The following is a 22,424-nucleotide window of genomic DNA, read 5'->3' as shown; positions in this document are numbered from 1 at the left end:
ACAATACATTCCCTATCAGTTTAATAAAGGGAGCCCTTCTTCAGCCCATTCCTTTGTCTAACTGCTTATCAAATTCAGAGTCACGGGAGTGCAGAGCCTATCCCAGCTCTTTTAGAGGGAGAGGAGGGGGTACACAGGAGGACGGGGACCCAGAATATCACAGGACATTCACAGAGACAGATGACCATTGACTAACATTCACACTCACGGCCAATTTAGGATAATCAGTTAAGCTAAGATGGATGTTTTTGGACTATGGAAGGAACACCTGGAGAAAACTAACACAGGGAGTACGTACAAACGCTGACAGACCCAGAACAGTCTTGCTGTGAGGTGACAGTTCTGATTACTATTATATACGACCATGCTAAAACAATTATAAATCTAAATACCCTGGTACGCTGTAATAACAACTTAACATGCTTAATTTTTTTTTTTTTTTTTTTTACATCTTCTTACAGACTTTTATTTTATATAAAAACATTCAGAACTCTTAAAATGAGCGTTTATTGATTATAATGCTTAAAACAGAAGTGAATCCTCTGCCAGATTTACCTGTTAAATGTCCCGTTTACACTACATTTACATAGCATAGTTTTGAGATCTAATCTTCTATTTCCCCTTGTGGCCCTTCTGCTTTTCAAATGAAATCACATCACATGTTTGTGATCATTAACCAGAGAAAAAAAAAAATGAAAGAAAAGCTGAAACCTGGCCATGTAGAAGGTAGTGATTAATTTACACCAAGTAACAGATTAAGAAGCAATGCAGACTGCAAACACTGAACCACATTGCTACAAGATTAAGAAAGAAAAATTTATCATGATAATCTTTTTCAAATTTTATACTTAGGATGCAAAAAAACAAGTGAATGGATTTATTAGAATAACAACATAAAGAAGCTCCACTGACCACCAATATATAATCTTCAGTCATTTTAATGAGCCTTGTTTTATGACAGCATTGTCTGCATTACACTCTAAGTAACTCTTCTGTGCCGGCGCATCAACTGGGAACACTGTCTTAACTTAACAGAGGACGAGCGGGAAGAAACATTGCACCCCCTTTGTGCTAAAAACGGTCTCTGTGTGAGTTTCCTCACACTTTGCGTTGAATCCTCGTGCTACTGGAACATGGGGCAGCTCTGCAACGCCTCTGTGGCTGAACTGTACTGGAGGACATTGTCATAGAAACCAGTCAGCTCCTCTCGCACGTCCTTGGCAGTCCTCCCCCCTGAGCCGCGGTACTTCATAGAAAGCAGCTTGGAGCAAAGGTAGTGGAGCCACAGTATGTTGGTATGAGGGTGGTAAGCAGCCCAGTTATTTCTGATAAAAGACACAAACAGCATGAGAGGATCAATAAATCAACAACAATGCTGCATTTCTCACTGTGCTGTCATGAACTTTAACAATGCCAAGAATGTCATATTTGACACGTGAATTTCTGAGACTGCTACATCATCAGTGTGAACCCACACTCTAAAGCAGTGCTGTCAAACATAGGGCACAGGGGCCAGTCCGACCTAATAGTCTGGCCCGCTGCACTGCTTTATAAAATGTGAGGGATTTTTTTTTTTTCTCCACAGCTTTTCTGTGAATTAACAAAAACTTTTAGTCTTATGATTACAGGACTGGGTGGGCAATCGGCTACCAGAATTGTTTGGTTTTTTGTTGTAATTTTAAGCATTTCTCACAATTTGAGTCTAAAGAAAATCAAAAACAGAATATTCTCATCATTTCCCTTATATTGAGATCACTCAGATTAAATGTGCAGTTAAACTTCTGTACAGTGACAGACAGGGCAGTCTGACCCACTTAGGATTAAAGTGGGCTGTCTGTGGCCCACGACGTAAAATCAGGTTGACATTTGTGCTCTGGAGAAAAGGCCAACGGCAGGGAATGTCCTGACCTCCTGATTCACAGGGAATTATGTAACCTCGCCTCACTGCTTTTTTTCTTTCTTTTTTCTTTTTCTTTTTAAATTTGACATAATTACAAACATGTTTTTAATGAGCGTATCAAAGAAAAAGAAATCCTACATAATAGCAAAGCAAAATTATAATTTACTAGAACGTAACCAGTTCAAGTTTAACAGTATCACTGGTTTCATTTTGTTTCCTCATTTCAGTTAAGTTTATTTATAATGTTGGTGGTATTCGTTATTTCAGGACACAAAGAACTGACTCCATGTCAGCATCTCAGTCTCAGACAAATGAACAAATCACTCATTCTTTCTGGTTTGATTGAAAAGTATGATGAAACTGACCTGGACAAAAACTAAAAACATTTACTGTATATTTTTATTCTAGTTTGTTTTGTTTAGTAGGTGCACAGTGATAGATGTACAGAGATACAGCTATAGAAAGATACAGAGACAGAGTGAGATAAAGACTTTAAGCCTTTACTGCACAGAGACTCCTGTTACATGGCACATAGATGCTTGATCACTTAATGGACTGACCCGTTTTCCTGTCTCATGAGTCTGTAGATCTCAAACTGGTAGTCTCCCTGTCCCATGAAGAGCTCTTCATCATTTGAGATGTCACAGGACACCGTCAAATCATCTACAACACAAAAGCAACATTTTAGAACCACTACGTAATATTCACTATGTGTATAACACAATACATTCAAAGTAAGAAAGTAAGCAAGTAGAAAAATATCTGACCGATTTCTAGTCTGGAGAGAGAATAGTCAATGATGCGGACCAGCACCCCTCTGGTTTCCAGAGAGTGGGTGGTTCCATTGATGAGGAAGTTCCCCGTCTTCTGCTTGGTTGTTTTGACCAGCACATTTCCCCAGTGCAGGTCCCTGCAATAAACAGTGTGTAGGGTTAAACTGTTAGAGTTCCAGCTGAACATTTGTTAGTTTCCTTCCAAACACTAGAGGGTTTTGTTTTGTTAGCGGGGAACAAACTGCATCTGTAAGCGTCTTCTTGGGAAACTGTCAGTCGGTGCTGTAATTTATCAATGTGTGTCAGTACCTGTGTTCAAAGTGAAGCTCCTGCTCAGCAACAGCCAAGGCAGCAGTAACCTGGTGAAGGATGCTCTTCGCCACCGCTAAAGATGCCAACTTGAAAACACAACAAGAGCATAAATTAGACAAAGTCTTTTAGACTATTTAAGTGCAACATTCAAGGCATCCAATTTCCCCACGAGTAAACATCCCTGCAAATTCACCCGATAATCAGTGCAGTGAGAAAAAGTGCAAAAAACAAAACAGGTCATGAGGTCCGACCACCTGTGCCACACACACTGAGCACCTTCTTCCTGAATCTGACGTCTGAATGTGTCGTCTTCATGTCGACACATTCAGACGTCAGAGTCAGGAAGAAGGTGCTCAGCATGTGTAAGACCTCAAGTCAGAAAATATTCATAAAACCTTGCAGGGAGATGAGATGTGAATGTTGTGTAACAGCAATTTAAGTTTCTAGAAGCCAGAAAAAGTCCAGCCGTGCCAAAGATAACACTAGTCCGCAAGAATTTTCAGAAGCAAATAATTTCTTTAAGATGTTCATCATCTTCTCTCATTACCTCCAGCGTGCAGTAATTTATGGTCTGGCTGACATTAAGCTGTAATGACTCGACTCAAGAACTTGCTATTTTTATGCAGCCGCTCTCGTCATTAAAATTTAAAAACATTTTTACTGAGTGTGAACGTGAAATAAGCAAAGGTTTCTTTTTAGCTTAATCTTCAGTAATGACAATTTGAAGACAAAGCGCTTTAACTGACCACAGACACTTTCAGCTTGTGTACTTTCTACATTCAGCCAATGTAAAAGTAGTTTTATCTCCAGGCTACCAGCTTTACCTTCTGTATCTCTGAACAGTCACTGAGGTGGCAGATAAAAGCTCAACATTTCCACAAAGACACGGGGAAAGCTTTGATCCCTACCGTTCCGTTGCTGTTCTCCAAGTCGATGCCGCCAAACTCAAACTCCAGGATTAGGAACATTTGGTCATTTTCAAAGAAATCTGAGCAAAGACACAAAAAGAGAAACCCAAATCACATGATTTGCTTATTTTAGGGACCGAGTGGGTTCACTTATGACCCCATTTTAGAAAGAAAGTCTAAAATATTTTTTAAATGGCTTTATATTATTTTCTTAATCAAAAATTTATTTTTTGTTTTGTTAAAAATCTATGACAAATATTTAACTGTAATCACTCACACACACACACACACACACACACACACACACACACACACCACACACACACACACACACACACACACCAATTACATTCTCTTACACTAGAGGGCAGTACAACTACCTGCTCTAATTAAATGGGTACCAACTGCCAGGAAAACAGAAGAAGACAAAGAAGAAATTAATTAACAGCCAAGTCGATCTGACCTGGGTCCTGCAGAAAAATCCAACCCTGATGAAGGCCCTAGCATGAGTAGTGGTCAGATGAAAAGCAAAAAAAAAAAAAAAAGTACACTGGGGAAAAACTGACCCAATTCCACTATGACTGGTGTGCAGGGGGGAAATTATCAATATGCTTTTTGTGACATTTTTATTTGGTGGTGTGTTGTGTGATTTGGGGAGCACTGATCTAATGATGTGGGGGGCATTTTTTAGGGCCACTTAATATCTACCAAGCATCATTTAAACACCACTGACCACATCCATCCCTTTTTGACCAGTGTACCCATCTTTGATGGCTGCTTCCAGTAGGATACACACTATGTCACAAAGCTCAAATCATCTCAAACTGTTTTTTGTTTTTGTTTTTTTAAACACAACAATGAGTTCACTGAACTGAAACAGCCTCTAAAGTCACCGTATTTGAATTTAATAGATCATGTTTGGGATGGGGTAAAACCAGATTCCCATCATGGATGTGCAGTTGATAAATCTACAGTATCCATGCAATGATGTCATGATGTCATGTGGATACAGCCAAAATCTCTGAGGAAAGTTTCCAGCATTTTGGTGAATCTGTGCCACAATTAAGGTGTGACTAAAAAAAAATTAAAATCTATAAATGTACAGCTGGTCATAAAGAAAACAAACAAACAACCAACAACAACAACAACAACAAAAAAACAACAAAAAAAAAAACAACAACATAGCAAGTTGGGCAAGAACTTTTTTTAGCATTAATAATTAAAAACACAGACCAAGTTGAATCTTACAGGGAGTGCAGAATTATTAGGCAAGTTGTATTTTTGAGGAATAATTTTATTATTGAACAACAACCATGTTCTCAATGAACCCAAAAAACTCATCAATATCAAAGCTGAATGTTTTTGGAAGTAGTTTTTAGTTTTAGCTATTTTAGGGGGATATCTGTGTGTGCAGGTGACTATTACTGTGCATAATTATTAGGCAACTTAACAAAAAACAAATATATACCCATTTCAATTATTTATTTTTACCAGTGAAACCAATATAACATCTCCACATTCACAAATATACATTTCTGACATTCAAAAACAAAACAAAAACAAATCAGCGACCAATATAGCCACCTTTCTTTGCAAGGACACTCAAAAGCCTGCCATCCATGGATTCTGTCAGTGTTTTGATCTGTTCACCATCAACATTGCGTGCAGCAGCAACCACAGCCTCCCAGACACTGTTCAGAGAGGTGTACTGTTTTCCCTCCTTGTAAATCTCACATTTGATGATGGACCACAGGTTCTCAATGGGGTTCAGATCAGGTGAACAAGGTGGCCATGTCATTAGTTTTTCTTCTTTTATACCCTTTCTTGCCAGCCACGCTGTGGAGTACTTGGACGCGTGTGATGGAGCATTGTCCTGCATGGAAATCATGTTTTTCTTGAAGGATGCAGACTTCTTCCTGTACCACTGCTTGAAGAAGGTGTCTTCCAGAAACTGGCAGTAGGACTGGGAGTTGAGCTTGACTCCATCCTCAACCCGAAAAGGCCCCACAAGCTCATCTTTGATGATACCAGCCCAAACCAGTACTCCACCTCCACCTTGCTGGCGTCTGAGTCGGACTGGAGCTCTCTGCCCTTTACCAATCCAGCCACGGGCCCATCCATCTGGCCCATCAAGACTCACTCTCATTTCATCAGTCCATAAAACCTTAGAAAAACCAGTCTTGAGATATTTCTTGGCCCAGTCTTGACGTTTCAGCTTGTGTGTCTTGTTCAGTGGTGGTCGTCTTTCAGCCTTTCTTACCTTGGCCATGTCTCTGAGTATTGCACACCTTGTGCTTTTGGGCACTCCAGTGATGTTGCAGCTCTGAAATATGGCCAAACTGGTGGCAAGTGGCATCTTGGCAGCTGCACGCTTGACTTTTCTCAGTTCATGGGCAGTTATTTTGCGCCTTGGTTTTTCCACACGCTTCTTGCGACCCTGTTGACTATTTTGAATGAAACGCTTGATTGTTCGATGATCACGCTTCAGAAGCTTTGCAATTTTGAGACTGCTGCATCCCTCTGCAAGATATCTCACTATTTTTGACTTTTCTGAGCCTGTCAAGTCCTTCTTTTGACCCATTTTGCCAAAGGAAAGGACGTTGCCTAATAATTATGCACACCTGATATAGGGTGTTGATGTCATTAGACCACACCCCTTCTCATTACAGAGATGCACATCACCTAATATGCTTAATTGGTAGTAGGCTTTCGAGCCTATACAGCTTGGAGTAAGACAACATGCATGAAGAGGATGAAGTGGACAAAATACTAATTTGCCTAATAATTCTGCACTCCCTGTAGTTAGAGAGAAGTTAATATAGAAGTAAGTTAACCCCTAACCCTAAGAAATACACAAAACATGTTCTTGTGAATAAATTATAATGAGCTCTGTCTCACTGACCTGGTCTGTCGTTCTCTGAGCCTTTCTGTTGGTCAAATGTGTCCCACGCTTTCAGGAAATCTGCAGGGTAGCAGCCTTGAACACAGTGAAGACTATGGGGAGAAAAATAGACACAAAGTCACATTAAGATTCAAAACTACTGAGGCACCAACAGAAAAAAAAAAAAGACCAAAGAAAATACTTACTCTTTGAGTCCAATAAAACCATGGGTCTGGTTGTGCTGCTTCTCTTTGAGGCTGCTCAGCTCCCTGGTAGAAGAAAACAAAACAAAACACACAAACACTGCTCATTAGAGCTGTTCAGCTGGAGTACTTTGATGTGGTTCACCATTAGGTATCACTGTACTGAAACATACAGACCTTATAAGCTCTAGCATTACAGCAAATGGACTGCATATAGTGAGCAGTGTGTACCTGCGGTTACTTACTTAGAGATAATAATTTCATGGAGAATCTCTCCAAAGGTCTTCTGGTCCTCTCCGTTCACCTTCTCACTCCCCTCTACTGGAATGATCTGAAAATACAATCCAGCGTGGGACTTCTTGTGTTGAACGTTTGCAGTTTTTTCAGTAACATTAGTGGTTTTATTTTTGAAGCACATTATAACTCAATTGGTTTATACTACAAATTACTGGCCTGTTCCCTGCCCTTTTAGTTCTGAGCCATCATCAATGCCCCCTTTGTGTTTTCATTGATTCATTTTGGTCTCCTGAGTTTCATGTTGAAGTATCTTTGCTCCCTTTTCGTTCTTTTCTACTACTTAAAAACTATAAGACCAGCTCAGGATCAGAAAAGGGCCAGAAAAGGAAAAACAATGCACAATATTTACCTTCTCTGATACAACTCACATCTGTAACTCTCTAACAGAGCTCAGTCAACGCTACACTTCTAAAACATGTTGTTCACATACACTCAAATGTGCTTACTTTGAGGGCGACGGTGTCTCCTGATTCGTTGTTGGTGGAGAAGACTTCCCCAAAGGTGCCCTCTCCAATCTTCAGACACTGCTTCATACGCTGGGGGAGAATGCACTCTTCCCAGGGCAGAGGCCGCTGCTGGCCACATTCAGCATACACCTTCTCTGCGTCTGACAAGTCTGCGTCTTCACAAACCTTCAACAACAGACAAGTGGGAGGAGGTTACGTGCATCCACAGCCTGGATGTCACGCCATCAGGTCTAACGACCCAAATGCAAAGTGCAGAGAAACCAACAGAAAGTCTGAATATATAACTTATGTGTGTTTAATACCAGGGAATGCTGGCCCAGCAGCTGTGACCGGAGCCGCTTGGGGAGTGGCGTCCGTAAGGGTGTGGTAAAGAGATCCCGACTGAGATCAGCAGTGTCCTTCCTCCCAGGAGAGCCCGACGCTGATAGACGTAAACTCCTCGGAGTGAGCAGCACTAAGCAGAGGGAATGAGGGGGTGGGGATGGGGGTGGTGGGGGGCAGAGAGAGAGTGTAAGGACTCTCAAAGTCAAACTAAAAGCTTAAAATCCAAACACCAGAGTGTACATCATTACCCAAGCCTTTGCGATGAACAGAGAGGGCGGCTTTGATACGGCTCCAGGTTTTCGTGTTTGGTGTGAAATCAGCCAGCAGGGATGAGAGGTTGAGCCGACTTGCTTTCACCGGGGTGGAGAAATTCATGGTAGAGCCCAAAAACTCCTACATATGGCACATACAACAGGCTTTAAGTTAAATGACTTAAAAGCCTTTAAATGTTTGATTAGTGCTCGGTGGATCGTGACAGAAAAACTTAAGAGTTAACACAGATCTGCTCTGTGATCAGAAATATTCTGCTTCTTCACTTACAGGAAGAGTCAATAGCTTAATAGTTTTTATGAGGTTTGGAGATCAAATGAAGTAATCATTTGTGGCACTAAAGGGACAATTCATCCACAAATTGTATATAGATAGATTATTTTCATGCTAATTTGCCCAGTTTTGGAGATTTTGGCTGCATGGACATTTGCCTTCCTTTGAATATAACCAAACTACATTGCAGCTACATGGAAGCTTGTGCTCGCTACAGTGTGAGAGCACCTAAACATTATATGCTTACCCATCACCAGAAATGTGATGTTGGTGAGATGCAGGATTTCTTTATAAATGCAGCACACTGAGTGCAAAAATAGGAGATACTGGTAAGCTGGAAAACTTGGAAGCCAATTAGAATCTTTTGTCACACCACATGTTCAACATCAAGAATAATTATCTGGTCACTAGCTTCGTTGGCATGTTTTAACTCAACTCTGGTACAGGCTGAGAGAGCAGACACCCCCTCTATCTCTTGTAGTGGTATTGAGTGGTGTCTGTGTGTGTGTGTCTGTGTAAAATAAGATGGGGTCAAAAAGTCCCCCTCTAAACTCAGTCAGTCAGAGTGGGCTTCTTCTCCCACAGTTAATCAAGACCCAGGGAAACCGAGTTAATGATAAAAAAAAATATGGCTAAAAAAAAAAATAACCCTAAAAACTAGAGCAGGGCGATATGACCAAAAATATTTATCACGATATATATTTGAAAATTTGCGATAACAATATAACTGACGATATAATTGACACTAGACAAAATACTTTACAACTCCACAACTTTATTCGTGCAAAAAATAAATAAATCAATGTATTTTCACTTAAACAAGCAGCTGTTTTTTATGTGCATTAAAGTTATATAAAAAATTAACAGTGCAAATGCAAATTCCTTGCTGACAGTTTAACCAAAAGGCATTTCCAGTGGAAATTGGCCGACATATCCTCAGCATAACCCTGTATAATATCCACAAAACTTAAAAAGAGGTTATACACATAATACGGTAATATTATGTTGAAGAGTAGTACGCATCACTCCGCGAGGCTCCTGCCTACGATAGCTGTAATGCTCCGACAATCCATCAAGCGGTGCGGGTTCGTAGCTTAGCAAAGTCGTACTAAAACATTTGACAGATTTTCGTGTAGCACATAAAATCGTTTCAAGGTCAGTAAACACAACCAGAATTCATACATAAGGCACACGGGATTATAAGGGGCACTGTCGATTTTCAGAAAAATCAAAGGACTGATTTTAAGTGTGTCGTATTTTCCAAAAAACACTAATAACGACAGCCCGCTAGCATGCTCTACCAAAAATAGTGCTTTGTTGTGTATCTGACAGACGAAAGCTAAACCAGTTCCACACCACTGAAGTTGCAGCATTTTTACAAACCAATTCTGGTTCATCCAATGATCTGCTTTCGCTCTTCTCATTCTGCGTCGCCGCCATGCTTTTTCTGCCATGTGCGTATGAAAACAAAGGCACTGCGCATGCGCAGTTTTACCCATATTCTATCGCGATATTTCATTTTCTTATCGTTGCCCGACATTATACCGGTATTACCGTGAACGTATGATATGGCCCAGCCCTACTAAAAACCATAGATTTCACACCCGAGCCTCAACTCTTGTGGCTCAGTAACAAATACTTGTTCACCTGTTACCATCAAGACATTGGGAAACCAAATGTGCAGGTTAATTAGTGCAGCTGCATCTGATTAATACTCTAACTAATAGTCAGCATCATTTGTTGCAAACTGACTGGAGGGATTTACAGAAAAGCAAAAGCATCAACTTAAATGGTAACTTCAACGATGAACCCATTAACCATCACCTTCATTATCCATCCAGCGCTGCTGAACATACGAGCCTACTGTTTCAGCTGTCCTTTGTTCTGTTACTCTGAATTTGATTCTTACCTTTGGTTGCTTGTGCTGTGAGGGGATCATCTCATTGATGCTACAGTCCGCAGCCCTGTTCCTGATCATGTGCGTGCTGGCGTTGCCTTTGTTTTTCCAGCGGCTCACGCTCATGCCGCTTACGCACGCCTTCCTCGTCGTCCCAGGGCGGTCTGTGGATGCGCTCTGCTGTTTCTTTTCCTTCTGAGCCACGGGCATCTTTTTTCTCTTCTTTACAACTTCTCTGTCTGAGGCGTTCTCATCCTCAGAAGTAGTCAAACGTCCGTTCTTCACGCTGGCTTTCGAGGCAGTCGTCTCTTTACTGTCATCGCTCTCCGACAAGTGGTCCGTCTTTGTCTGGTCGTCACTAGCTGAGTCGGGCACATCTCCGGCTGGTTTTAGCAGAGCACCTTTGGGCCTCATAATTTCTTTCAACAGTGACAAATTTACTCTCTTTATCCCAACAATAATGTTATCTGTTAGACATTTCTCCTTCAGCCCTGCTGTGAGATCTGCTGCACATTCTGTCTTGGCTGATTGTGTCTTGCCCGAATCTTCCTCTGTCTGCTTTGAGAAGCCTTTTAGTTGCTCTTGTGACAAAACCAGGTTCTTCATCTGGACTGAACACCTCTTAGTAAGACTTTTACTCTTTGCCACCATAGCCTCGCCTTCCACTGTCTGCACGGTGCTGCTGGACTCCAAATGTGTGCTCATTATAATCTCAGAGCTGCTGTCTGTGTGATGAATAGACTGAACATAAAATACCGATTCCGACTGCTCCATAGGTGATGCGGCCGAGTGTTCGGCTGACTGCTTAGAGTTAACTAATGGAGAAATGTTAGAGTTGTAACTCTGACTCACTGAAGCTTCTTGGTCAAAACTATTATGGATATCATTGACTGTACCTGATAAATGAAGACAAAATGATGCTTTTAAAGACTCTGACAGATCGACCGCTTCACTGCTGTCCACAGGCTGTTTGTTTGTTTGTCGGCTGTGCAGTGAGCTTGAATGTCCCAGACAGGATGAGTAGGTTGTTTCACAGCTCAGCTCAGCGAACAAGTCTAATCTCTCCAGCGGCACGGTGCAGCGTGTGGACAAACATTTCTCCTTCAGTGTCTCGATCAGCCAATCTAACCCTCCTGCTGCTGCAGATACAAACTGACTGCTGCTGCCACTGTCTGCAGACAGCAGATTTGCACTCTGTAATTCGCCTTCATTTTTAGACTTTGATTCACTTCTTCTCTTGGGCTCTGAAAATAAATCAATAGATGGTTCTATGTGGTCAGGTAGGTCTGTGTCTGTCTGCTGGCAGTGAAGCGAACAATCTGGTGGGGAGACTACGCCGTCTACTGACATGGATGGAGGAGTGCAGGACAGATTGTTGACTGAAAATGGTTTAAGCTTCCCGCGTTTGCTGAAGGATCCTGCTGACGGTGTAGAGCAGAAGATAGGTTTCCTGGGGCAGGGTCCAAGACTGCAATCTGCCAACTCGTTGAGAGATATCTCTCGGAAGGGAGCGCTCATAGAGTTCTCCGCACTTGACGGCCCCAATGCCAGAGGCAGTTTTCTTTTCCTGGAAGACCTGCTGTAAGGAAAGGCTGTAGAAGTGAAGTCATCTGAGGAGCTGAGTATACTGACAGATGCTTTGGGGACTTTGGGTTTAATCGCAGCGGCTCGTCTACGTTGGGTTACAAAGCGGCCTGCAGAAGAAGGATAAACACTAGAAAGCAGGAGAAGAGAGGATGAGAGCTAAAGGTTACTGCAAATAATGATGACATTTCTGTTCAGGCTTTTAACAGAGGTCTTAAAGACATGAATGCTCACTTTGAGTTTGTCCTCATTTTATCTGAATTTCTGTGGCCTTTTGGTGCAGACGTTTCTTCCTCACTCTCCGTGGTGACAGGAACCTGCTGGCCCCTCCGCTTCATCAAAACTCTGTGTCCAGACACAAGCCGGCTCGTCCTGATAACGGGAAAAGACACAAATCATTTCACAAACAGACAAATAAATGCAAAAGAGATGCTTTAAAAGTTGTGAATGGCTAACAATAGTCACTCACTGCAAACCAAACGCTGAAAGTGCTGAGGTAGAGAGTAAAATAGAGAGAGAGAGTAAAGAGAGTAAAAAGAGAGAAGTCAGGCAGAAACAAGTCAAAGTAATGTAAAACATTTTGTATCAAAAAGCCTGCTGATAGAAAACTCACAACTCATTTTTAATAATTTAAAAAGTAGTTCCAGCATCTCAAATGTAAAGATGTTTTTCTCTGTATGATTATAAATTTGAGTTTGTTTTGGGACTGCTCTGGCAAAAGTAAGTTTCACTTGAGACATCTGTTTAAACTCTGAGAGCAGCCAAAGTGCAATTGTCAGTATATTTTTTTACATTTGATATTGATTTAGACAAGCAGCCCAAGAGCTGACTCTGCAAACTTGCAGCTTTTGGAATACATTTCACAGAAACTGCTGAAAACGGTTTGATCAGCCTTCAGTTTACCAGAAATGTCAAACCTCTGCTTACATTCACAGTTGTGGTTATATTTAATAGAACCCCAAAACTCTCAACATGCGTTGTCATTTTAGTAATGTGTTGTTGCTTTGTTGTTGTTGTTTTTAAATGCCCAGACCTGGCTGTTTTGCTCTGCTGAGTTAATACAGAAGAAGGAGGAGGAGGTGGAGCGAGCATCCTGCTGTTCTCCTCATCGCTGCTAGTCTCCGTTATACGACGTATGGTCTTTCTTTTGGCAGGACGCACTGCTCTACAACTGGCCACACTACTCTTCTTCTTTCTAAGGAAGGGAAAGAAATGGTGTGGACCACTCACACATACAATACAACAAAAAAAAGCAAACTACTTCAAGGATATTTTTCTAGCCTAAGATAATCTAATAATTCAAATGCAGTAATACTGACTGCAATGCTATTTACCATTTATTACAATATTCACAGACCTGGCTGTCCTGCTCTGCTGAGCAGGTGGAGGGAGAGGAGGTGCCTTCTCCTCATTGCTCATGTCCTCTTCATCCACACTCTTCTCAGTCAGACAAAGCATTGCTTTCTTCTTGGCAGGACGAACGGTTCTGCCAGTCAAGGCGTTGGTGCTCTTCTCCCTGTTAAATGAAAAGCAGATGGAGCAAAGAAGATAGTCAGGCTCACAATCAGAGCAGGAAACTCTGATTGACAACTAAACTGTACTTTGCACACGCCCACAGGGGGTTGTTATGTATGTACAAACTGTTGATTTACTCTACATTTTTGCCACTGTTTTAATTAGCTACAGTTTGGTGTATTTAAGATATTTAACTATATTTTCATATAGTAAAAATATAATAAAACGAATCCTTTATAAATATATTAATAACTAAAGACTTCAGATATGTGACTGTATGGACTGGCAGTTCTGTGGCTTCCATACACATCAATAATATATTTCTTATAAGCTAAAACTAAAAAGTAGCTGCACAGTTTTTGTGATCCATAATGTAGAGAAAATACTGAAAAGACGGTTTAGTAAAGAAAATTATAAACATACCTTATCCTCTGAGGTTTGGACGGCTCAAAGACGGAGACATCCGAGGAGGACGGGGTGCTGTCGAAGGCCTGCTTGCGGTCTTCAGGTGAGATCCAGGCGGACACCTTCCGCCTCTGTTTCCCGTACGTCTTCAGATATAGCGGCTTTACTGGCTTCATGTTTGACTTCCCAGTAACAACCGTGCCAAAAGGTAAAACTTTTATAAACTACAAATGGAGATTTACCGCGGCTGGAGCACACAGGAGTAAGCCACAGTCTGACAGGTTTATATATCGACCGTTGACTGTGCAAAACCACAAAACCACTACAATGATTTTAATAAAGCGTAACCGAAGAACTAATTCTCAACTAACTCAAGCGTAATAACAGTTTTAGCCTGTATCCATGGTTGCTAGCTTTATCTTTTTCTTGTCTTGCTAGAAATCGGAATAATCCAACCCGCTTCTTGTTCAAACTGCTGGAAAACGGTGATTGGTCTGCAACTGTTCGGTGGCTTTATCACAGCGCCCCCTGGAGGATTGGAGTAATAGCAGCAGGCGTTTATATTAGTTGCAATTTTTCCTTTTTGCTGTCCTCTTGGCCAGGTTTCCGGTGGAAAAAACACTTTAATTTCAGTGAAACTTAAATATATAAATATAGTATATATATAAAAAAAACTTTGCAAAAACTGAATGTAGCTTCTATCTTGTGACAGGAATGATGTGATATCACTCATGAGAGATATGTATAAGATATGATTCACAGATTCACCCGTGTTTCATCTTGAAAGTAAACATTTTCCTTAGATTAGTTAGATTTACATTACTTAAATACACTTACTACATTTCATGTAATGGAGGCTACTGGAGATTTGGAGCCCATGCCAGCAGTTCCAACTGGGGTTTTTAATTAAAGAAAAAACCGCAGTTCCAACTGGGGTTTTTAATTAAAGAAAATATATATATATATCATCATTTGCACCCAAATAGTTAAATGTTGCTGTTGGGTAGTTAGTTACTGCTCCGCCAACAGGTAGTGGGAAAACGTATTGTCTCTGTTTATTAATCCTCAAAGCTGACAGTAGATTTTTTTAGCATAAATATTTGCTAAAGTAAATAAGTAATATTTCCGTTTTTCCACTTTGATGTTTGTTTGTTTGTTTAGATTTTCTTTTTAGTAAAATCGCTAAAATTACTTTATTTTATTGTTAACCATGTAAGCGTTACTTTCTTTGTGAAATCAAATGATCAGTTATAAATACTTGACACAGTGTGTCACAAAATAACTTTAGAATAAAGACCAATTTATGTGATTTAGTTTGGACTAATTCAAAATGCCTAAGTACCACGTCACACAGTGTAGTAAGTAGATTTCACCACCAGGTGTCATAATTTTAAAAGAATATTCCCCAAATTTGGTCTATGCTGAATGACACCATATTAATTTTATGATTAAATAAATAAAATAAAGTTTTGTCTTTATTTGTATTATTCATATTAAGGGTGAAACATAAAGCGCTCACTGCAAACTACAACTCATAGAAATGTTTAATTTGTAAATGTTATCATGACCAATGGACAGCAGCAGAGGAAAAGTCAAAAGCAACCTGTTAAATCCTCTAAATACAGAAATGTTTCACTTCACGTGTTGACTCAAACATAAACTCCAGCATACATTAAACTCCACATTTCATAGACCCAACGTGGCTCCAGCCTAAACTGGATTATGCCCACTTAACTTTTATTGAATTGAACTGATTTTTCTTTTTAAATTTGTGTATGTGCTTATGTATTATATTTTTCGGCCTTAACTAAATATGCACTGTTGGCAGATCTTATATGGCATTAATTTGTGAATATTATGAAATGTATCTTAAAATTTGCCAAAACCAAAATGGTATAGCCTACGTATAAGTATGTTCATTTCACACAGTCAGTTTTTGTTTGTGGCTCAACTGTTGCACAGTTTTGTTTATTATCAGTACAAACGGCTATAAAAACAGGTTTATTTACACTGTACTTGCAGTAATAGTTAACCTTCTGAACATACTTGAACAAGCAAATATTAGATTTTTTTTCTGCACCAGTGCTTGGATAAGGGGATCAAAGACACATAGACATTTTGTACTATTTTCCCAGTTGAAAAGAATGAAATAACAGTTTAGTCACATAGAAAAGGTAAGTACACCCCTAACTTTATCATACCTTAAAACCATAAAGCTAGTGTGTGAATCTGGGAAAGGATTTAAAATATAAACAAACAAAAATTTCCAAGAGCTGAGGATTTCAAACAACATATAAAATTCAGCCCAAGAGCAGACTGCTTGAGGCTTAAAAGTGTTTGTACCTAGTAAAAATGAAAAGAATCTACAATAACATGGATTTGCCACTAATTTGACCTGCAAGGAGAAAGTCTTCACTGTTCACAGAGCATTAGAGCAAATCTGTAGTTTGCTAGTGAAAACAGACAGACAAATCAAAGAGGGAGGCCACAGCAGCAGTAGACATTTTTGAGCTTTATAGAGAAGACTCTAATGCCTGCTATTAAGCACGGATCATATCTAACAGTGCTTGCAGATGTCCAAGGGAAATTGCTGATAGCTTCATTCAAACAATTATCATTTCCACATAGAAGAAACTGATGTTATAAAATGGTATAGTCGAAAGCAAAGGTCCAGACTTAGATGCCGTTGAAGTGCTGGTTGTTTGTGCATGTAAGGAAAACCAGCTTCTGATGCCAACATGTGCAAACGTACATAAAAATTCAGTATATATGGCAAAAACAGAGTTTGAACAATTTAAATAAGCTTGTCAATAGTCAATAATTGGTGTGACACCTTTATTCTTCAGGACAGCCTCAACTCTTTCAGGCAGCTTTCTTGTCATTTCTTTAGGCAGTCTTAGTTCTCCAGGCTTCTTGAAGGACATTCAAAGCTTGTCTTTGGATGTTGTCTGCCTTTTGTTCTGTTCTCTGTCAACATGATCTCACAACACTTTAATAGTGTTTAGGTCTTTGCTCTGGGGAGGCCAAACCTTGACTGATAGTTTCATTGGATGTGTTTTTCTATCCCAGTGTGCTTTTATTGCATTCACGGTATATTTGGGATGCTTCTCGTGCTGAAGAATAAAGCTATATAAAGCCCCAATTGGCATTTTATATGACTTCAACTAAAGATATGAGAACAAATTGTGTGTACCTAAAGATGTGTTAAGTGTCTTAACAAACAAACAAACAAACTCTGAAAAATTTCAGGTGCAAGATCTGAACTGAAAAAATAGTGAAAAAGCAACCTATGTCCAAAGGAAAACTCTGGAAGATCTTCAGAAAGAAATTAAGATGTCTCGAGACTTTTGCACAGTACTGCTTATACAGTAATTTCCACATTATGCTTACTTATTATTATATTATACATTTTAACCTATTCTCTGCAGGTATTCCTTCCCATCTCGTGTGTTAGGAATAATCATGCTTTCTGTCGACATTTTCATTGTCACTTTTTTTTTGAACAATGCTTTCCTAACCAACAGTTCATCTTTCCTACTGAAACCTCTTGATTTAAAGCTGCCAGCAGGCATCACAGATTAAAGCGCTAATATTGAGCCGCTCTCTGCGTAGGCAGTAAAAACAGAGGAGCGTTTGCTTCCGGAGCAGCGTCCCCCGGTTCCCCCTGCCGGAGACCAGCGGCATCTGGGAGGGAGGAGAAAAGGGAAACAATCCGAGAACGGAGGGGTGGAGAGAGAGAAAAAAGACAGGAGCTCTGCGAGGAGTACGTGAACCCGCAGGAGAAGAGGTGAGTGATGTGGTATGCCGATAAATTTCGCTTCAACGCAGGTCGTTTTACGTCTCGTTCAAATGAAAAACGGGAGTTAACTTTTCCCGTAATCTTCCCCGGGCGACGCAGTGATTGGCATCTGAGGGGCCCGCTGTGTTACAAACGGTTGGCGAAGGTGGTGGTGGTATAGGGGGATAGGCTGGGGCGGCAGATGAGGGGAGGGGGCATTTACGGGACTCAGGGTATGCTTCTTTCACTTTATTGTCGCGTATTTTCCCGGTGTCCGTGGACGAGCTCTCACACAGCGTTCAGGGAGTCACACGTTCAATGCGCAGCCGTAAACGGAGCACGGTCGCGGGCAAGGCAGCTGCCGCTGACTCCAGCTTGACTTTTTAACTCAGCCGCTGTGTCGAGGGGACCGAAAAACAGGAGAACCGTCCGACTGTGGACACAACATACGTGTAAAATAACCTTTGTGGCACCTAACGGCTCTTAAACGTGTGTCGTCTTCATGCAGAGGGCCTAGGCTCAGGTAAGAGACGGGGGAAACTGTCCAATCATCCAAACTTGGCCAACCTCAAGACAAAAACGAGGCTTTTTTATGCTTCACACCCCTAAATACCTTCATATGAGGCAACTAGCCAGTTTGGTGCATTAAGCTAAGTCAGTAAGATGTAATATTCATTTCGGCAAGTGACCAAAATAAAAAAAAAAAATCAGAAATTTTTGAGTAAAGCCTAGATTGGTGTTTTTATCAGTTATTCATGGATCAGGCAACAATGTGACCTTCCTCACATCTTCAGTTGTATAGTAAATCATTTAAATTTAAGATGATTGATCCAACAAGTATCAGTCTGTCACTCCAACAGTGGCTTAAACCTTTAATCAATTATTAATTTTCTGTTTGGAACTAATTAGCTGACAGATTAATTCAGCCTGCGCCAGTTTTCTGTCCTGTGGTTTCCATCCAGAGGTTGGAAACATTCCCATGTCGTGCTCTGTTTACAGCAACAATTTAAGTAATAAAAAGGCTCATTGTGAAACAAACAGGCATAAAGGGGGTATTCTCTTCACTTAGGCATATTACATTGAATAGTGTGTGGGGCTGTAGGTCATCAGAAACCCCTGGGAGCCCAGTCAGGGACTTGCAGTGGTGCTTGGTCCTGGTTGGTTGTGGCTAGCTAATCATTTCCAGCCTTCCTCTGGTTGTTTCTGCCAGAGCTCCCTGAGAAGATACGGCTGTTTGTTTTATGCAAACATGGAGCCACTTAATTGCATGTTTATGTTTTTGCGATATAAAGAATCTAGAGGAGGACGTGAATAGCTTTCCTGTTTTAATTTTCTTAGAGGTAGGGAGGAGAAAGAGAGAGGGGAGAGAGTTTGGGATATGTAATGATTGTGCATAAACACCTAGAGGGAGCGTCACTGTTGACTCTTGTGGTAAGACTGTAAACGCTCGGGACACAGTTCATGTAATATATTGCAGCCTATGAGGAGAAGGAGGGCTGAAGTTGTTGACAATAACACCAATTGTCAGAGGACCCGATTTCTTCTTTTAGAGTGCACCACTGAGGTTTCACTGCCAGCCTTTCTCTCCTGGCTCTGCTGTATTTGTTTTGCATCACATTTGCACTGGTACTTACTTACTGGTGTATCTGTTTCAAAGGTGCAGTCATGTTAAAAAGCCTCATGAGTAAAGCATGCTTTGAGTCTGATCTAAATATCTTCCCAGTTCTCCCTTTTCCTGCCTTTGCTTCCTTTTTTTAATTTTTTTTTATAAGCACTTTGTTGGTAAACAGCTTGTGCTCTCTATTTTAAGCTGTGGTTGTGGCGGTGTCGGTTTGGTGAGTTAATTTGTGCAATTGCAAAACTGAATGTGTCACTGGCTGTACCACCATAGTAGAAATGGTGCACTGTCATCCTCTGCCTCGCCTCCCTCACTATCCTTGCAGCCTCTGTACCCTGCTGTCTTGCTTTTCATTCAAACCTAGCCCTTCTCTGCAGTGTGTGTGTGTGTGTGTGTGTGTGTGTGTGTGTGTGTGTGTGTGTGTGTGTGTACATGATGTCATTGCTAATTGCTCAGGGCTTTTGGGTTAAGTTGGTTTATATTCTGCTCCTCTCTGTGTTGCCAGCCTCTGTCGTCGCTTCATCCTCCTTTTCCCTCGTCATTTTCTCTCTCTCGCTCCTTTGCCCTCCCTCCCTCCCTCTTGTAGCATTTCTATACAGCAATCAGGAGTTGCTGAGTGTGGAAAAAGTGACTCGGACATTTATGGGTCGAGTTTTGGGCCAAGCACTGCAGACTGTTCCTGAGTGCGTCTTTGTTTTAGCTTTGGTAATATTTGGTATGAGCTCCTCGCTTTCAAGATGCCAACTCATCCTCAAAGGAAGGCGTGCTGCTGCACGATTTGGACACATGCTCAGAATGCAAGCGCAAGTCAGTAATGTCTCGTTTCTATATGAAATGAATCAACACATGGCACCTGACCCCTGAAGAATCAGGATTTTAGAAGTTTAGCAGTTTTACAGTCAAAGAACATGAGATGAATGTCAAAACCTTTTCAGCATTTCTGACCCTTAATAATTTCATGAAATGTTGTTTTCAAATCAGTTTTACTCCAGTGTAATGGTGAGGTAAAATCTTAGTGTTATAATCTGAAGGCAAATTTATTTTTATTTTGTATTTTTTTTTAATTCAAGCACCAGTTCTGCAGCATATATCATTGTTGCACTGGCAAAGTTGCACTTGGGTCAAATTAAGCTTTAGCATGTGGAAGTTCTGCTTTTCTGTGAGGCAGATATGGACGGGAAGATGGAGTAAGGTGAAAAGCATGCAGGAAATGATCTGTGGTGGCCTTGCGGCATATTGGTATCCCACTCAACCCAGGGAGCTAAACCACCTCCCAAAGGTCTTGATTTTTAACCTGTATTTTAATACCAGGCTCATCCTTAAGCTGTGTGAAAATGAGTTCTGAGATAGTCATTTTTTTTGTTAATGACTGGTATCTGTGAAAGGGTGTTCACATATTCCATATAATAGCTGATCAAATGGCTTTAGGTGCTGAAGAAGATTTTCAGAATCCTCATAAAGTGAACATGCATGGACATCAGAGACGGTCTGTTTGTTTTTAGCCCTTCATGTGGCTAGTTGTTGTACTTTTGGGATTATAAGGGTTAAAAATGCAAAAAAAAAAGATTTTTAAAAAGAGCAAAATTTGAGGACCTAGTATGTAGAAAAAGTTTTGCATGCCTTCATTAAAAATACTTGAATCGTGTGATGGAGGGGCTCAGGTGGGCATTTTTATCACATTTGGTTGATTGACCCTAATCCAGGCTGTCACCTTGCAAAGCTTTGAGCACAGCCTAAAATATGTTTCGATAGCCGCGCTAGCCACAGTCCTCAGCAGAATGGGTGCAGTTGTTGGAAAGACGATAAACCTGCATGTGAACGATCCCGGGACTTTCTTGCCTTGCAGCACCAACTCGTTAGTCTGTGTGTGGTCGGGGTCATGCACAGCAGCTGACGAGAAAGCATGGTGAAAGTGTGCGTGTGTGTACATGCTTGTGTGACTGAGCGTTTCTGCGTGGGTGTGTGTGAGTAATCAGATAAAGAGTTCGGAGATCCGCTACCACCACCCTTCTTCCCCTGTGTAACAATACTTCTGGTCCGCCCCTGACCAAACAACTGTTTGTGTGTGTGATTTTTAGTCGTGTGTGTGTGTGGTGTGTGTGACCAGATTGGACAGATGAATGATGAATTAAGGACAGCAGAGAGTAGATTCATCCCAGGCTGTCATGCTGGCAGGATAACCACGCTACGATTTGTTTGTGTGGATTTATGTGTGCTGCTGGGTCCGGGAGACTGTATGTGTGAGTTGTCAATCTTTTTTCAGCATCTCATTCTCTTCACTTTCAGCCCCCTATCGATGCCTCTCAATAGGGTTATTGTGCCCACTGTTAGGCAGGCTGCAGTGTGTGCGTGCATGCGTGTGTGTGTGTGCGCATTGTTGTTGCAGGGAGCAGACAGCCGTGAGGTGTGTTTGAACAGGGAAGGAGCACAGAGGCCCTGTTCGTCCTGCGGGGTGTGAAGCCAGATGATAGGGCCCCTTTTTTTTTCTCCTCTTTCCATCTGTCCGTCTGTCTCGCCTGTTTTTTGACAGCTTTTCGCCCGCATGCTTGCTCCTCATCGCCGCCTTTTCCCCCTCCGCTTTTTTCCGCTTTGTTTTCTTTTCTTTTTTTTGTGTGTTTTTCTGTTTGTGTAGCGTGTCGGCTCCTGGCAGCCCTCGCCGATGGACTGTCTCCTTGCTGTCAGAGCGCCCCGGGATTGGGTCATCAGTATGCACGTTATTCTGCCTCCAAATTACCTGAGGATGAGGCGAGGATGGACAGGATTTCTACTTTTGAAAGGGGGGGGGGCTTTTTCTGTGACTCTCCTGTTTATATGTTTCTGTTTCTGATGTTGTCTTTTCCACATGGCTGCACTTTCCCCTGTATACACCCATCAGTCTCAGTTCAGCTGCATAAGGGTTTTTTTCTTCTTCTGGCTTTTGGTCTGGCGTTCCCTTCTCCCTCCTCTCGCCTCCTTTTGGCTTTTAAACAAACACACGTGCACACACACAGTCATATGATATGAAAGCTACAATGTGATG

At 41.2% G+C, this 22,424-nt stretch overlaps 2 protein-coding genes across 7 annotated transcripts in view; one reads left to right on the top strand and one right to left on the bottom strand.

The window, feature by feature from the left end:
* Positions 1 to 922: 922 nt before the first annotated feature.
* haspin (histone H3 associated protein kinase) lies at positions 923 to 14,512 on the bottom strand. Its single transcript, XM_040024273.1, has 16 exons — positions 14,028 to 14,512; positions 13,447 to 13,605; positions 13,123 to 13,284; positions 12,324 to 12,461; positions 10,518 to 12,219; positions 8,314 to 8,458; positions 8,044 to 8,195; positions 7,721 to 7,906; positions 7,223 to 7,308; positions 6,981 to 7,043; positions 6,796 to 6,887; positions 3,894 to 3,973; positions 2,983 to 3,071; positions 2,668 to 2,810; positions 2,461 to 2,563; positions 923 to 1,325 (listed from the first exon to the last, which is right to left on the bottom strand). Exons 1-16 carry the CDS (start codon positions 14,183 to 14,185, stop codon positions 1,124 to 1,126), a joined length of 3,660 nt encoding a protein of 1,219 aa, XP_039880207.1. The 5' UTR covers positions 14,186 to 14,512; the 3' UTR covers positions 923 to 1,123.
* A 3,139-nt stretch (positions 14,513 to 17,651) lies between these two features.
* Positions 17,652 to 22,424, top strand: part of apbb2b (amyloid beta (A4) precursor protein-binding, family B, member 2b) — a 56,194-nt gene continuing 51,421 nt past the window's right edge. For 3 of the 6 annotated variants that reach the window (XM_040024267.1, XM_040024264.1, XM_040024261.1), the window contains exon 1: positions 17,652 to 17,796. The gene's annotated coding sequence lies outside the window, so the exon portion shown is untranslated. Of the gene's footprint in view, positions 17,797 to 18,021; positions 18,311 to 22,424 lie in introns of those variants that run through there. The other 3 variants (XM_040024266.1, XM_040024265.1, XM_040024263.1) reach the window with 2 other exon arrangements.

This window comes from Simochromis diagramma, unplaced genomic scaffold (genome assembly GCF_900408965.1).
Source record: "Simochromis diagramma unplaced genomic scaffold, fSimDia1.1 OVJJ01000302.1, whole genome shotgun sequence".
Classification (NCBI taxonomy): domain Eukaryota; kingdom Metazoa; phylum Chordata; class Actinopteri; order Cichliformes; family Cichlidae; genus Simochromis; species Simochromis diagramma.
This window is presented reverse-complemented; position numbering and strand designations above follow the sequence as displayed.